Source organism: Podarcis bocagei (genome assembly GCF_964188305.1).
Source record: "Podarcis bocagei genome assembly, chromosome: 10".
NCBI lineage: Eukaryota > Metazoa > Chordata > Lepidosauria > Squamata > Lacertidae > Podarcis > Podarcis bocagei.
The window spans coordinates 37,886,605-37,901,994 of record NC_138135.1 but is presented as its reverse complement, the minus strand read 5'-3'; the positions used below and the strand labels follow the sequence as shown (position 1 = coordinate 37,901,994).

At 40.6% G+C, this 15,390-nt stretch overlaps 1 protein-coding gene across 2 annotated transcripts in view; it reads left to right on the top strand.

The window, feature by feature from the left end:
• Positions 1 to 15,390, top strand: part of APAF1 (apoptotic peptidase activating factor 1) — a 49,811-nt gene that overhangs the window by 7,289 nt on the left and 27,132 nt on the right. For both annotated transcript variants that reach the window (XM_081209644.1, XM_081209645.1), the window contains exons 7-16: positions 79 to 191; positions 872 to 1,003; positions 2,485 to 2,723; positions 4,469 to 4,636; positions 6,650 to 6,775; positions 7,700 to 7,813; positions 9,171 to 9,355; positions 10,026 to 10,152; positions 11,597 to 11,722; positions 14,030 to 14,164. In XM_081209644.1, coding sequence (XP_081065770.1) covers positions 79 to 191; positions 872 to 1,003; positions 2,485 to 2,723; positions 4,469 to 4,636; positions 6,650 to 6,775; positions 7,700 to 7,813; positions 9,171 to 9,355; positions 10,026 to 10,152; positions 11,597 to 11,722; positions 14,030 to 14,164 — 1,465 coding nt within the window. The remainder of the gene's footprint in view (positions 1 to 78; positions 192 to 871; positions 1,004 to 2,484; positions 2,724 to 4,468; positions 4,637 to 6,649; positions 6,776 to 7,699; positions 7,814 to 9,170; positions 9,356 to 10,025; positions 10,153 to 11,596; positions 11,723 to 14,029; positions 14,165 to 15,390) is intronic.

Sequence of the window (15,390 nt, the reverse complement as noted above, 5' to 3'; positions counted from 1 at the left end):
ATTGGTTCTTAACATATTGAGGAATCTTCAAAGCAGGTGTACAGTGCCTCCAAGCTTGATGTATTTTTTTTCTAATAGGTCTCTCTTGGTGCTTGATGACATTTGGGATTCCTGGGTATTAAAATCGTTTGACAGTCATTGCCAGGTTCTTATCACCAGTAGAGATAGGAGTGTAACAGATTCTGTAGCTGGTAAGGATTGCGTCGTCTTCCTCCTTTTAAGTATTTAAGGTTACTCATGTACAGTGTGGTTTTTTTAATTGTGTTGCCATGACTACCATTAACACTTACTAAGTGCAACAGTAATGTAGGCATTGTACAGAGGAGAAAAACTGCACTGTCCTTGAAAAATAGCTCATAATCTCTATTATGTAGCCAGGAAGACAGAGATGTAGAAAGACAGGATTTGAGCTTTTAGTAATACTGCTTCTTATTGAATTTCACAGAATGACCCAGTATAGTGAGAACACTGAAGAGCATACAAAATTTGAGAAAACTGTAAATAGTTGATTCAGACAACTGTATTAGGGAAGCGATAGACAACAATAGAGGAAATTAAATAATAATACCTTAGATGGTACAGCATGTGACTCTTAATCTCACATTGGGCAAAAGATTCTTGCATTGCACAGGGTTGGACTAGATGATCCTTGTGGTGCCTTGCAACTCTACAATTCTATGGAATATACCATGCATATATATCATGAACAACAATAATTAAATAATTAAAATAAATAAATACAGCACATTTAAGCAAGCCCAGTTAAAATTCCCATGTTGTAACTTAAATCCTAATTACAGTGTAAATTCATACGTAGCATGCATTAAATTAAATATTTCCTTTTTTATTTGAATCTAAACTCTAAACACAGGCAAGAAATATGAAATTCCTGTGGAAAGTGGACTAACACATGAAAAATCACTTGAAATATTATCTCGGTTTGTTAATATAGAAATAACAGAACTACCAGAAAAAGCTGATTGTATTGTAAAAGAATGCAAAGGTAAGAATGCTCCTTTTCTCTGCACTTTGAAAGAAACCATTTTTAACTTTCATCTTATATACCGTATTTTGCGCCCCATAGGACGCTCCGGCCCATAGGACGCACCTAGTTTTTTTGGGGGGAAATAAAGAAAAAAAATTTATTTCCCCCCCAGGTGTGGGGCTGGAAGAACCAGGTCGGGGAACAGCGGGAAGTCGTGCTCTGCCTCCCCGCTGTCCCCCGAGCTTGTGGGGCTGGCTATGGGGAGAAGTGTGCTGATCCCGGGACTGCAGGCAGCTCTGCGCGGCCATCGGGAGCGGGGCGAGACTTCGTTCCCGGTGGCCGCGCAGAGCTGCGCTGAGCCGGGGACTGCAGGCAGCTCTGCGCGGCCATCGGGAGCGGGGCGGGACTTCGCGCCCGGATCCCGGTGGCCGCGCAGAGCTGTGCTGAGCCCGGGACTGCAGGCAGCTCTGCGCAGCCATCGGGAGCGGGGCGGGACTTCGCGCCCAGCTCCCGGTGGCCACGCAGAGCTGCGCTGATCCCGGGACTGCAGGCAGCTCTGCGCGGCCATCCGGAGCCGGTCTCCCAAGGGTTGCGCAGAGCTTCCTGAAGCCTGGAGAGCGAGAGGGGTCGGTGCGCACCGACCCCTCTCGCTCTCCAGGCTTCAGCGAAAGCCTGCATTCGCCCCATAGGACGCACACACATTTCCCCTTCATTTTTGGAGGGGAAAAAGTGCATCCTATAGGGCGAAAAATACGGTATGCTGTTTACTAGACTGTGACCTCATTCACATGTCATGATAAACCATATTTAATGATTTACTGAAAATGCAGCATTTGTTCCTCCTTTGCAAAAATGTAGGAGAAAGAAACCACAATCCCTTGCTGTTTTCAAACAGAGCATTGTGGGTTTTTTTCACTTTGAACAATCTACAATCTGTATCTAAGGTTTGCTCTTGACTGACAGATCATGCATTGCTTCAGAGAAAACAAAGCAAAACCCACAGTTTGGACATAATGCTAAGCCGAGGTATCATGGTTTCTTCTCCCATGTGCTAGTGCAGAGAAGCAAAGTGGGTGAGATCAGTACAGTCATACCTCTTGTTACATTTGCTTCAGGTTAAATCTTTTCAGGTTGCGTCCCGCGGTGACCCGGAAGAAACAGAACGGGTTACTTCCGGGTTTTGCCGCTTGTGCATGTGCAGATGCTCAAAATGATGTCACGTGCATGCGCAGAAGCGGCGAATCGTGACCCGCAAATGCAAGTTGCGTTCTGTTAAGGTTGCAAACAGGGCTCTGGAATGGATCCCGTTCGCAACCAGAGGTACCACTATATGAGCATAGTAAACAATTAGCTACATTTAACTTTGATGTCTAAGCTAGACCAGTGAGCAACTCAATGTAAAAATTACATTTCCTTCACAGCATTCTCTTTGCAATTTGCTATTCTTTTATCAAAAGTTTAATTTTCATTTAGTAATTTCATCCATTCCTGTTTTTCAGGTTCTCCTCTTGTGGTATCTTTGATAGGAGCATTATTAAGAGATTTCCCCAATCGCTGGGAATACTACCTTAAACAACTTCAAAATAAGCAATTTAAAAGAATAAGGAAATCATCATCTTATGATTATGAAGCACTTGATGAAGCCATGTCCATAAGTGTTGAAATGTTGCCAAAAGATTTCAAAGACTATTACAGAGATCTTTCTGTCCTTCAAAAGGATGTTAAAGTGCCTTCAAAGGTAAAACCCGTTTTAAAGAAACACTGGTGGAGGTTATGGAGATTGTGACTTTTAAATCATAAAAACAAATTGTGACCATGACATCTTGCAGAAAACTGATGTTGTAATGAGTGTGACATTAGAACTGACCCATCCTTGAGCATAATTTCTCCCCGTTTCTCTCAATGCCATGGTAAAGGTAAAGGTAAAAGGACCCCTGACCATTAGGTCCAGTGGTGGCCGACTCTGGGGTTGCGGTGCTCATCTCGCTTTATTGGCTGAGGGAGCCGGCGTACAGCTTCTGGGTCATGTGGCCAGCATGACTAAGCTGCTTCTGGCGAACCAGAGCAATATGTAATGTTTGGTCTTGTTCCCTTCCTCACTAGTCAAAGAAGACTCAGAGGTCAGATTGTTTCAGAAGTGCTTGCCTGTTTGCTCACAGGGTGGTGGGCATTATGCAGCTGCTAGGGGTATCAACTGTTGGAACAGTTCTTAAAATTGCTTCTGCATTGATATAGAGTGGAGCACTAGTTAAACATTAGGATAAAGATGTCAAAAGTAGTACCGTACATATATTTTCTTAATAATACCAAATATTATAATTAAATATTAGTAATTGGAAAAAGCAGTTGGAAAAATAGCTCACAGATTCTCATAAAAATTATATGTATATTTCTACAATTTTGTTTCTATGTAGTGGGAACAATTCATACTAATTTTAAATCTAATTGAGAGAGTTAAGGCAGAGGGCCTTCTCAGTAGTGGCGCCCACCCTGTGGAACACCCTTCCATCAGATTTAAGGAGATGAGTAATTATATAACATTTAGGAAACATCTGAAGACAGGCCTGTATAGGGAAGCTTTTTAAGGTTTAATGTTCTACTATGTTTTGTTTTTATATATGCTGGGACCCAGGCATCCCAGTCAGATGGGCAGGGTATAAATAATAAAATTAGTACAGTGGTACCTCAGGTTACAGATGCTTCAGGTTACAGGTGCTTCAGGTTACAGACTCCGTTAACTCAGAAATAGTACCTCGGGTTAAGAACTTTGCTTCAGGATGAGAACAGAAATCATGCTGGAGGCCCCATTAGCTTAAGTGGTACCTCAGGTTAAGAACAGTTTCAGGTTAAGAACGGACCTCCGGAATGAATTAAGTTCTTAACCCGAGGTACCACTGTAGTAGAAGTACGTGCTTAAGGCTTCTACTGATATTAGCAAGATCCAGGACCCTCAGAAGAAACTTCATTAGGGGCCTTCACTAGGGAGGAGGCGTGGGGAATTATCCTTTACGGAAACATTTTTGCCTGACTGCTGCATTGAATGCCATCTGAAGGACGCTTTCTGAGCCTCGCACTGGTGTTTCTACCTGACTTGGAATTGACCTTAGAACTGTGATGATGCCTTTTGTTTGCCTGATGGAGGATTGGGGCAGGGCGGGGGGAGAGAGAAAGAAACCTTATTTTTCATGCTTGGAATGTAATCTAGTGTACAAAGGTAAGACTCTTAACAGTTGCTCTACCAATTTCTGCCTCTGGTCCCATCTACCACTGACATACAGCCTCCAGAGGTTTGCTTATGATGGAATGTGCTCCCCTTGCTGAAAATGGCTCTTCCTATTGATACGTAGGAAAACTTTATGGATTTCATTGGTTTTCTTTGGTTGCATAGAAATTTGATTCATTTGCATATTTTAAATTCTGAATTAGATTATCAGCAAAAGTATTTGCTACTTGACCAATTATTTGTTTCAAAATGCGCTTCAGGTATTCTGTATTCTTTGGGATCTGGAGACAGAGGAAGCTGAAGACATACTGCAAGAATTTGTTAACAAATCTCTCCTGTTCTGTGATCGGAATGGAAAATCATTCCAGTATTACTTGCATGATCTCCAGCTTGACTTTCTAACAGAGAAGAATCGCTCTCAGCTTCAAGTATGCTTCTGAATTTCTAATGGTGACTTATATAAGAATTAGACATAGCTTTAAAATGTACTTACGCAGTGTTCAAAATCTTATTTAAATTGCTAGTTGTACAGTTAGATATCCATCAGTACTAATTTCTTAATTGAATACTAATTCAACTTTTAAAGCTATTTTGATACAGCACAACGTAAAATGCTTAGTTAGATTAATAGTGGCACTATATGACATTGGCAGGTTTATTGTATGACACAATAATTTGCATGCTTCCCATTCCTTAGCAGAGCAAAGTCCAAGAGGAGGGAGTATCTTGAGGAATCTATTTATATTTGCTTATAATCAAACCGAAGTATCTAAAAATTAAATTCTTCTGAATTTCCTCAAGTGTTTGAAATGAAAAAAGTGTTTTATTTGTTTTTTAGGGTTATTAAAAATGGTCTTCCTTATAGGGGAAAGTACTATGTCATCTTTGGAGCATAATTTTAGCTTGTTTTGTGAAAGCACTTAATATTTCAGAAATATTGGGAAATGATACTAAAATGGGTGGGGGAAGATGGATTTTAAAAGCTCAGTCTAGTGGCTTTATATGCTTGGGAGAAAACTTTGTGGATCCTTTATTGATTTCAATGTTGGGACAGGTCTTTCTGCTTATTCATCCCTCACTACGCAAGCTGCTTCTCACATTGTAGTCATTTGAGAAACTAGGTTACCTAGAAACTTGGAGTATGCTATTGTATTGGATTGAAGCCTCTGGCTGCAATTCAGCAGCAGGGTGGGTATGCTTTGTTGTGCCATCATGGTGTATCAACCCCCTCTCTGGTAGCTGCTATTGAAATAACAAAAACCACGTATGTCCAGTGCATTCATTTAATGTATCAGCTAGGTTGGCCCTTTGACAGCCATGTGCAGGAAGGATGGGTGAGTGGCTTGTCAGTTCTGCTGAGTAATCAACTGTAGTAAAAAAACAAAACACCTTCTAAAATGTGGTTGGCTGTTTGCCCTTTTGCCCTCTGTCCAATTCTATGGCTGTCTAGGATTGCGGATTTTCTGCATTGCAGAGGGTTGGACTAGATGACCAGCAGAGTCCCTTCCAACTCTACAATTCTAATTCTTTAATTTGATTTTGACATTGGATATATTGCTACAAAACTGAAGGGGGAGATGGAAGTGTATCAGCTTGCTCAACCTACGCAGCTAATGGACACACTGAGCCCAGAGCACCCTTCAGGTTCAGATCCTCCTGTCTCCAATTCTTCGCTGTAGGAAGGTTGGAGCTGCAGTGGTTTGTGCACGCTTGGAGTACCATTTGGGCAAGGAGGGAAACCCGAACATTTTCCTTCTCAGATCTGAACTTAAGGTGGAAAGAGGCAGCATATCAGTATGCTTATAGCTCCAACTTCAGTGTCTTCTTGTACATTGACCAGATCCTGGCTCCCCTATCATCATGGTGAGCGGGGCGGTAATAATAATAATAATAATTTATATCCCGCCCTCCCCAGCCGAAGCCGGGCTCAGGGCGGCTAACAACAATAAAACAGTACAAAAGTACAGCATAACCAACACTCTAAAATCATTCATTATAAAATTAATTAATTCAAGCCACTGGCAACCATTGGGCCAGAGCTCCGTGAAGTTTGCCGAGGGAGGGAGTCAGGCTGTGCCCTGGCCAAAGGCCTGGTGGAACAGCTCTGTCTTGCAGGCAGAAAGATGTCAAGTCCTGCAGGGCCCTGGTCTCTTGTGACAGAGTGTTCCACCAGATCGGAGCCACAGCCGAAAAAGCCCTGGCTCTAGTTGAGGCCAGCCTAACTTCTCTGTGGCCTGGGACCTTCAAGATGTTTTTATTTGAAGACCGTAAGTTTCTCTGTGGGGCATACCAGGAGAGGCAGTCCCGCAGGTACGAGGGTGAAATTATCAACCCTGTGTATACTTGTAGCAATAGGACAGCTTCAGTTATTTTAATTCAATAAAATGACTACATAAAGGATAAATTCAGACCAAGATTAACAATTGCATTGTGTTTTTCAGGCACTACATAAAAAAGTAGTTGATCAATACAAGAAATGTTATAAACAGTATATACCATCACAAGAAGACTGCATGTACTGGTATAATTTTCTGGCTTACCATATGGCAAGTGCCAATATGCACAATGTAAGTTTGCACTTATATTAATCTTCTGCATATAAGGGAAGTGTGGTTGTTTATTATTATTTAGTTGCTTCTTTCAAAAACTGAATTCAAAGCAACTCCCAAAACAAAGGTTAAAATATATATAAAACAATGATAAAAATTACCTAAAATACAATAATATACATAAAACAGCATAAGATATTTTTAAATTCTCAATTCTTTTTTTCTCATTGAACACTAAAAAAGCTTAATTTAATGAAAAAGGATATATAACTGCAAATTGTTTCAGGTAACAGTAAGTCAAACTATTGCTATGCATGAATAAGCAAGTTTGCAGGTGCTCAGAGGAAAACTGTATTTGCTTTGCTCCTCCTTGCAATGTTTTTGGCTTTGTGTTATGTCTCCACTAGACAAACCATGGCTTAGTCTGGGTTACACAGCAGCAGTAGGACTGGGAGATGAGCAAAGCAGTCACATTTCTCCTCTTCAGTACCCTCACCACTGCTTGTTTACACTTAGACATGGTTTTGCTTAGTGGTCTGGTTTGCATTCCTTAAAGAATGCACTCCTTAAATAAAATGGCAGCAGAAATACAATACAGGTGTTCGAAGATCTTACCATAATTACATGGTGAATTGAATGGTAACAATTCATCTAGTTTTGTGGAAATTGGAAAAAGCATGCCAAGAAAAATATTCATTTTTAGATGTGTAAGAGATTGATCTGAAAAAGCATTAGCTAATATGTTAAATAATGAAAGAATGTGCAACAGTGCATGGTTGTTAATGTTTCCAAAGTGTTATCACTTTATAAAGAAATTTTGGAACATTATAATAGAAAGGAAGTTTATTCTTCTGAAAATGCAAAGCTAAGTAACAGTTTGAAATAGCAATAAGTGTAGCTTACAAACAGGACTATTTACTTACAGAATTTTTCTTATTCTAGGAACTCTGTGCTCTCATGTTTTCACTAGACTGGATTAAAACCAAAACAGAATTGGTAGGACCTGCTCATTTAATTCATGAATATGCTGAATACAGTCAAATATTGGATGAAAAGGTATACTGTGAGAAATTAGCAACTATACTTCGCATGACTTGCACTTCTTCTTTCACTTAAAGATAAGTTTGTTGTGATAACTTATCCAAGTTTTGGCATAGTTGATAATTCTGCCTTGTGTGGAACAGGTGACATTTTAAAGACTTTAGAGATAGTATATCTGCATTTGTGAAAAGAAACAGATTCTGATTATATTAGTAACTGAGGTAACAGAAAGAGTTTGGAGGATCTGATGCATTCCATTTATATTGTCAAGTGTCTAACATCCCAGTTTAAACATTTGTCCCATTTACCCTTCTGATCAGCTAGCTCCACTAGACTCCCACTAATCTAGTTTTGTTTAGCAGAATTAGTGTGATTTGCTTCATTCCTGAACTTAAGGCACCGTATTTTTCTCTCTATAGGACGCACTTTTTCCCCTCCAAAAATGAAGGGCAAATGTGTGTGCACCCTATGGAGCGAATGCAGGCTTCAGGAAGCTATCCGCAAGCCTTCGGAGTGCGACGGGAGTGCCCGCTGGGCTCTGAAGGCTTGCAAATAGCAGCCTGCAGCCCGAAGCCCAGGGAGTGCAGCGCTGCGCACCCCGGGCTTTGAGCAGCTATTCGCAAGCCTTCGGCTGAAGGCTTGTGGATATCAGCAAGCTCCGGGAGCGAAGGCGAGGTTGCGTGCAACCTCGCTCCCGGACCCGTTCTGGGGGCTGGGGTTGGGGGAAGCTCGGGCTTCCCCCACCCCAGCCCCGCGGCTAAAAACAAAGCCAAGACAGCAAGCAGGATCCATCCTGCTCGCTGTCATGGCTTCTGCCAAAGCCACGCACAGCCTCTCCTGGCTGGAGAGGTTGTGCGCAGCTAAAGAGCTGGCTGTCTTGGCTTCTTTGGTCTTCGGGGCTCAGGGGGGAAATATTTTTTTCTTCCTTTATTCCCCCCCCCAAAAAAAACCCACTAGGTGCGCCCTATGGTCCAGTGCGCCCTATAGAGCGAAAAATACGGTATTTAAATGCTTCAAGGCATCTTGCTAGAAGCTGATCACAATATAGATTATTGTTTTATGCAGTTGACATGGTGCTTTGCAAATTTTTACAAACTATATGTGTGTGTGTGTGTGTGTGTGAGAGAGAGAGAGAGAGAGAGAGAGAGAGAGAGAGAGAGAGAGATTTGCAATCAGAATTTCAGCAATGTTAGAAAACAGAACTAGGAGTGAGGAAAGAGGCAAAGGGTAAGAGTCAGAAAATGTTTGAGGGGCCTCATCTAGTCTAGCTTCCTCCTTATTACAGGATGATGCTTGCTACTTCCAGCAGCCTCTCTTTTTATATACTGTCCAGGTTCACTTTTCTTTATGATAAGATATATATTGTTCACAGGATGCCATTGCACGTGAAAACTTCCAGGAATTTCTATCCTTAAATGGGCACCTCCTTGGGCGGCAACCATTTCCAGACATTGTACAGCTGGGTCTATGTCAGCCAGAAAGCTCAGAAGTCTATCGGCAAGCAAAACTAAAAGCTCAGCAAGAAGTTGAGAAAGGAGCGTTTTATGTGGAATGGATGTAAGCAGATGCATTTTTACCTATGAATAATATTCTGTCCGAATCAGTCCCCCAAAATATAAATGTCTATACAATTTTTACCCCAGTGCTGTACAGAAGTGTTTGTGCATGCATGATTTATAAAAGTTGAGCAGAAACCAGCAGTGTTTGCCTTTTGATGTGCAAAAGGTCTCAGTTCAATCCCTGTTATTGTCAGGTAGGGCTGGGAAAGACCTCTGTTTGAAACTCCTAGGGAGCCACTGCCTGTTAAGGTATACGTAGCTAGATGCACCAAGGATTTAACTGAGTACAAGGCAGCTTACAATACTCCTGTGTGTGGCGATGAAACATGCATCTTTTTGTATTGTGTCAGCTGGGCTCTTAGTTAAAATGCAAACAAATATAATTCAAATAACAATGTCCACTTGTGAACTTAAAGAGCAACTAGATGATGATGATGTGGAAGGAAATTAAAGTTATGTTGGAAATTGATGAAATTTGCAAGGCAGTTTTGAAATAATAACCTGTTGATGAAGAAACAATATGTGTGTTAAAAGAACAATAAATATTTCAGTGAGTGACTGTTCTTCCAAAAACAAAATTTGGTAATATATATTGTTGCCTGAAATATGTTTTAAATTCCCCCCCAGAAATATACAAACTAAAATATTGTGTGTTTTTTATAATATAGAAATAAAAAATCCATGAAGAACATGTACCGTTTGGTTGTGCGTCCACATACAGATGCTGTTTACCATGCTTGTTTTTCCCAGGATAGACAAAGAATAGCTTCATGTGGAGCTGATAAAATGCTGCAGGTAAGATACATATGGGTATATTTTTAGCTGGTTTGCTTAAAATGAACCACAATTAACATTAGCCATGATTTTTTGGTTTGGATGACACAGCAAGCTATTGTTAAGCAAAAACAGAAGTGAACGCTTCTGAACTCTATCTTGAGCATGCAAGCTCTAGTTTAATTGCTGCTACTTTGTGCCATGCTAAATTAGCAGTACCTTACCCTGTGGCCTTCCAGAAGCTGCTGGACTACAACTCCTATAATTCTTGGTCATTGACAATACTGGCAAAGCCTGATAGGAATTGTAATTCAGCGACGTCTGGAGAGCTGCAGGTTAGCCTCCCCAGTGCTAAACTATGGTTCAGCATGACATGTAAACACAGCCAGTGTGTACTACACACAGGCTTTGCTGGGAATCATATGTTCTCCTCTCTCCTTCCACCTGGCTGGGAGAAGGACGTAGCCTGCTTCACTTAAGCTTTGGCTGTTTGCTTCCTCCAGTAGCCACGTATTCCACCCAAGTTTGAGGAGCTTTCGTACACTCCATGTTGATGAAGTCCTCCAGCAATATGAGAAAGAACTGTTGGTTCCTATCTGAATGGTAAAAGGTAAAGGGACCCCTGATCATTAGGTCCAGTCGTGGCCAACTCTGGGGTTGCAGCGCTCATCTCGCTTTATTGGCTTAGGGAGCCGGCGTACAGCTTCCGGGTCATGTGGCCAGCATGACTAAGCCGCTTCTGACAAACCAGAGCAGTACATGGAAATGTCATTTACCTTCCCACCAAAGTGGTACCTATTTATCTACTTGCACTTTGAGGTGCTTTCGAACTGCTAGGTTGGCAGGAGCAGGGACTGAGCAATGGGACCTCACCCCGGCGTGGGGATTCAAACCGCCAACCTTCTGATCGGCAAGTCCTAACCTCTGTGGTTTAACCCCCAGCGCCACCCGCATCTGAATGGTAATTCTGTGTTAATTGACAAAGCTCCTCAGGCCCTCACCTCCAGCTTCTTGGCTGCTTTCCAATTACTTAAATTTATTCTAGGTATGTACATAATTGTTTCTTGTTAGGGAAATAAATATTTTTTTCTCTTTGTCTTTCTGGGGCTTGTTGAAACAACCTGTTCAAGCCTGGCAAGGATGCAAACTGGATTCATGGAGCTGCCTGCTTCCCTCTAGTTTTCTTTCCTGCCTTTGACCACAGGGTGGCACTATTACCCATGCCAATGAGTTTTTCCAGCCACACAATACAACCATTTTTGAAAAAAGGAGAAATCTCTATGGCAATATTGGTGTACATTTAATATTGCTAGTCATATTTCCTCTTCTTTCCACCCTTTTCCTTTTAAACTAATAAAATTTCAGTTATGCGGACAGCGCGGCTGGTAAAAGAATAACACAACAGTCTTAATATCTATGTTTAAAATAGCTTAAACTTAATGTATCTATGATATTGCATTTGTAGGTGTTTAAAGCTGGAAGTGGAGAAAAACTTTTGGAAGTCAAAGCTCATGACGATGAAGTGCTGTGTTGCACTTTTTCAGCAGATGACAGATTTGTTGCCACTTGTTCAGCAGATAGAAAAGTAAAAGTAAGCAAATGACATATCAGTTATCCTCCTTTGAACCTATACAGCTATTTACATTTCTGGCTGTAGTTAACAGAGAAATTCATACATTTAAAATAACTTGGATGGGTTAGCTCAAACGTCTTTTACAAAGATTTCTTCCATGAATGGAACGCTAAGTTTGAAATTAGCCCAGTATTTTTATTGTATCTTCTATATATAGAAACTTCTATATTATTATTATTTATTATATTTATCTATTGCCCTTCATCTGAAGATCTTATGGCAGTTCACAAAATAATAGTATAGACTAAAAGCACAAAATAGTTAAAACAAAAACAAAACAATAACCCCACTCCCACAAACACATTTAAAAGGGCACAGAATATTAATCAGCCAAAGGCCTGGTTGAAGAAGAACTTTTTCACCCGGAGCCTGGGGACAGCATTCCACAAACAGGGAGCCACTGCAGAAAACAGAACTATAGGTCCTTCTGTCTTTCCAAAAGGGAAGCATTAGATGAGGCAGGAGGAACCTGTGGCCCACCAGATGCTTTTGGACACCCAACTTTCATGAGCAACAGACAGCATGACTAATAGTAAGAGATAATGGAGGATCACAAGTGAGACTGGCTTCCAAGTAAGCGTGCTTAGGATTAGAACTTTAGTTGCTGCTCTTTGAATTTGTTCTACCATGAATGGATCCTTTTGAAACATGGATAAGTAAAGCCATGTGCAGCATTTTAGAAGAGACCTCATCAGGAACTTACGGAAAGATATCAGTGCTTAATGTATTTAAATTTATTTTAACTTTTCCTTCAGGCTTATCTACCCTCACATGGTAGTTTACAAGACAAATCTTTAAACAAATAGTATATACTGGTGCTCCAAATTTTTAAAATCACATTGACACTTCCCTGTCTCTACTAGACATGTTTTGCCTGAGCTTCAGCTTAGACATGATGGTGACAGATGTATACCTTTAGAGTACAGGTTGGCATTTTCATGTCGAAAGATAGCATACAAGATGTGGCTTTTCTCCCCAAACTCTCTATTGCTTTGTTCTGGTGATTTCTCAAGACTGGAGGTCCTTTCTTCTCTGAGAGAAAAGAAAGTATGAGGAGGTGATGGGGCGTGAGGGTATTCTGTTCCCAGCCATCACATTTCTCTGTGTTAAATCAACATGATGTGTTCCAACAAGTCATGCTGCTGTCACATCTAGTTACACTAATATATGTAGGAACTTAATTTGCCCTGTTTGTGGCTGCATTTTGCCCACAGTCAGTTTGTGATCAACAAATATAATAAGATATTGCTCCCCCTTTGTAGTTTATTTTATGCTGGCATTTACTACATTTTTATACTCCCTTTTCCCCCCTCTAAGAAAGTTTAGTTGGGATACATGGTCCTTCTTCCACCCATTCCCATCTAATTCTTACCACAACCCCATGAGGATAGCTTAGGTGGTGAGGTATGACTGGATCAAGGGTAACCCATTGAGCTTCATGACTGATTGAAGCCAGGATTTGAATCAAGATCTCCCCTGTCTAAATACATCGCTGTTATTTCCCACACCTAGAAAATAACAAAATTGTTTTGTTTTTACTCTTAGTGCTTTGGACTTTCATTCCATTTGTATTTCAGTGTATTATTTATATTTATAATGCTTTCTAGGTTCTCTGCAAATTCCATCTGTACAATTCCTGTACATCTCCTTCAGGAAGGGGCAAACTTTAGGGTGGGAGGGAGAGACATTCATTGCAGACTGTGCTGTTGAATAGAAAGGATATGAGCCTGTTTGAAAGCTAGGCAAGAAAAGGCTTCACTCAGGTCTACCTTGAATGACCCACCCCCAAGCCATCCCATGATTGGGCCGTTTAAATTTAAATGTGGTCTGCGATTGGCCAACCCAATTTGAATTTCATGGACTTTCCCAGCATCCCACAAAGCCAATGAGGGAGATATTTTGGTTGTGCAAGAGCAAAAGGATCTCACCCCCCGCCATTGCCCACGGCCACACCGGGCTACAACCGCTGCTGCCTGTCAAACCAGTAAGCAGGTTCTGCAACTCATTCTGATTACTCTATGGTAACTCTAGGTTATCCAAATCACAGTAGCATGCTTAAAACTTTTTTTTCAACTATTCTCCACTATCATTGAAATGTGAAGATCTCAGGAAATGTACTTCATGCAGAAAAAATGTTTTAGAAAGCTTTGCCAAGTGTCCAGATGAGTGTTTGATTAGAGTATATATATTTGAAAAATATTTCAAAACACTTATTTAAACACTTGGCACAAAAACTTATTTTTTATTATTTAAAATTACTTGTAGGTCTGGAATTCAAGAACAGGCCAGCTTGTGTGTGTGTTTGAAGAACATGCAGAGCAGGTCAACTGCTGCCAGTTTAACAATACAAATCACCGCCCATTTCTATTGGCTACATGTTCAAATGACACTTTTGTCAAAGTAAGTAAGTAAAAAATACGGAATTCATATTTATAGTTACACTTACTTTACAGTTGTAATTTGTACACTTTCTTACTCTGTAGTGGTGAGAGTATCCATGGAAATTTACCTCAGATCTGCAGACTTGGTATCCCTCACCTTAGCCACTGGAGGCCACCTGGATTCTGCATGATTACTGGCTTTGTTAGAGTAGGAGAAGGAATTACAGACTTGCTTCCTTAAGTCCATTACTCTCCGGTTCCAAGTTTCCTGTAGAAGTCACTGATAGGCTTTCATGCTTGGACTGCACATTAATTACATATCCAGTTTCTTCCTGCTTGCCATGTATACTTTTGTAATAAATTGTTTTCAACCAGGATATCTGAAGGATCTCTCGTATATGAGCCTACCTGTTCTCATTGATTGTCAGGGGAGGCTACTCCAGGCTGCTCTCCCATTTGCAGTGGTGAAACACCTGGGAAGAGAACTTATTAGCAGTGGCACCCAGGCTATAGAACTCTGCCTGAGGACACACAAATACTTCTTGACTTCAGATATCAGGTTAAAAACAGTATTGGTCAGATAATGTGTTTGTTCAAGGCATTCTCTAAAACAGTGAAGGTAATAAAATGAAGTAGTTCGGCTTCTGTATTTGATTTGTATATACTTTCATTGATTTAATAGTGTCTGTCCTATATTACTGTTTGTAAAATGTTTCACATATATACTTTGCTGCTGGCCTTTAGGGTTCAATTAGGGAGAAAAGGATGCTTTATTAAATACGTGCATGCATGCATATGCATATTGATGCTTCTGAACATCTTACTTTCTTGCTGCTTGCTCCAGCAATCCTTAATTCATGTTGGATGGGCTTTAAGGAACTCCCACACTGCTTCCTATCTTATCTGCAAATCTGTCTCATATTTTGAGACTTCTTTTTATATAACTGTCATTGTTTTTTATGTACTGTATATGTACATAATACTGTATACTGTATAGTCCAGGTGCTGTATATAAGGGCAGGCAGACAGATTTAAAGGAATGAAATGCACTAATAGAATAGGGTCTGTAACTTTACTCTCCGAAACAAAATACTGTACTCTAAAATTGCAGAACAGTTTGTGGTAAGGAAATTCGGAAAGTTCATACTGAAAATTGCAAGCAGCATTCCCCCCCCCCCAAAAAAAGAAATTCGTACTGGTGGCTATTTTGAGGATAGAAACTGAATCAACCACTTTTTTATGCAG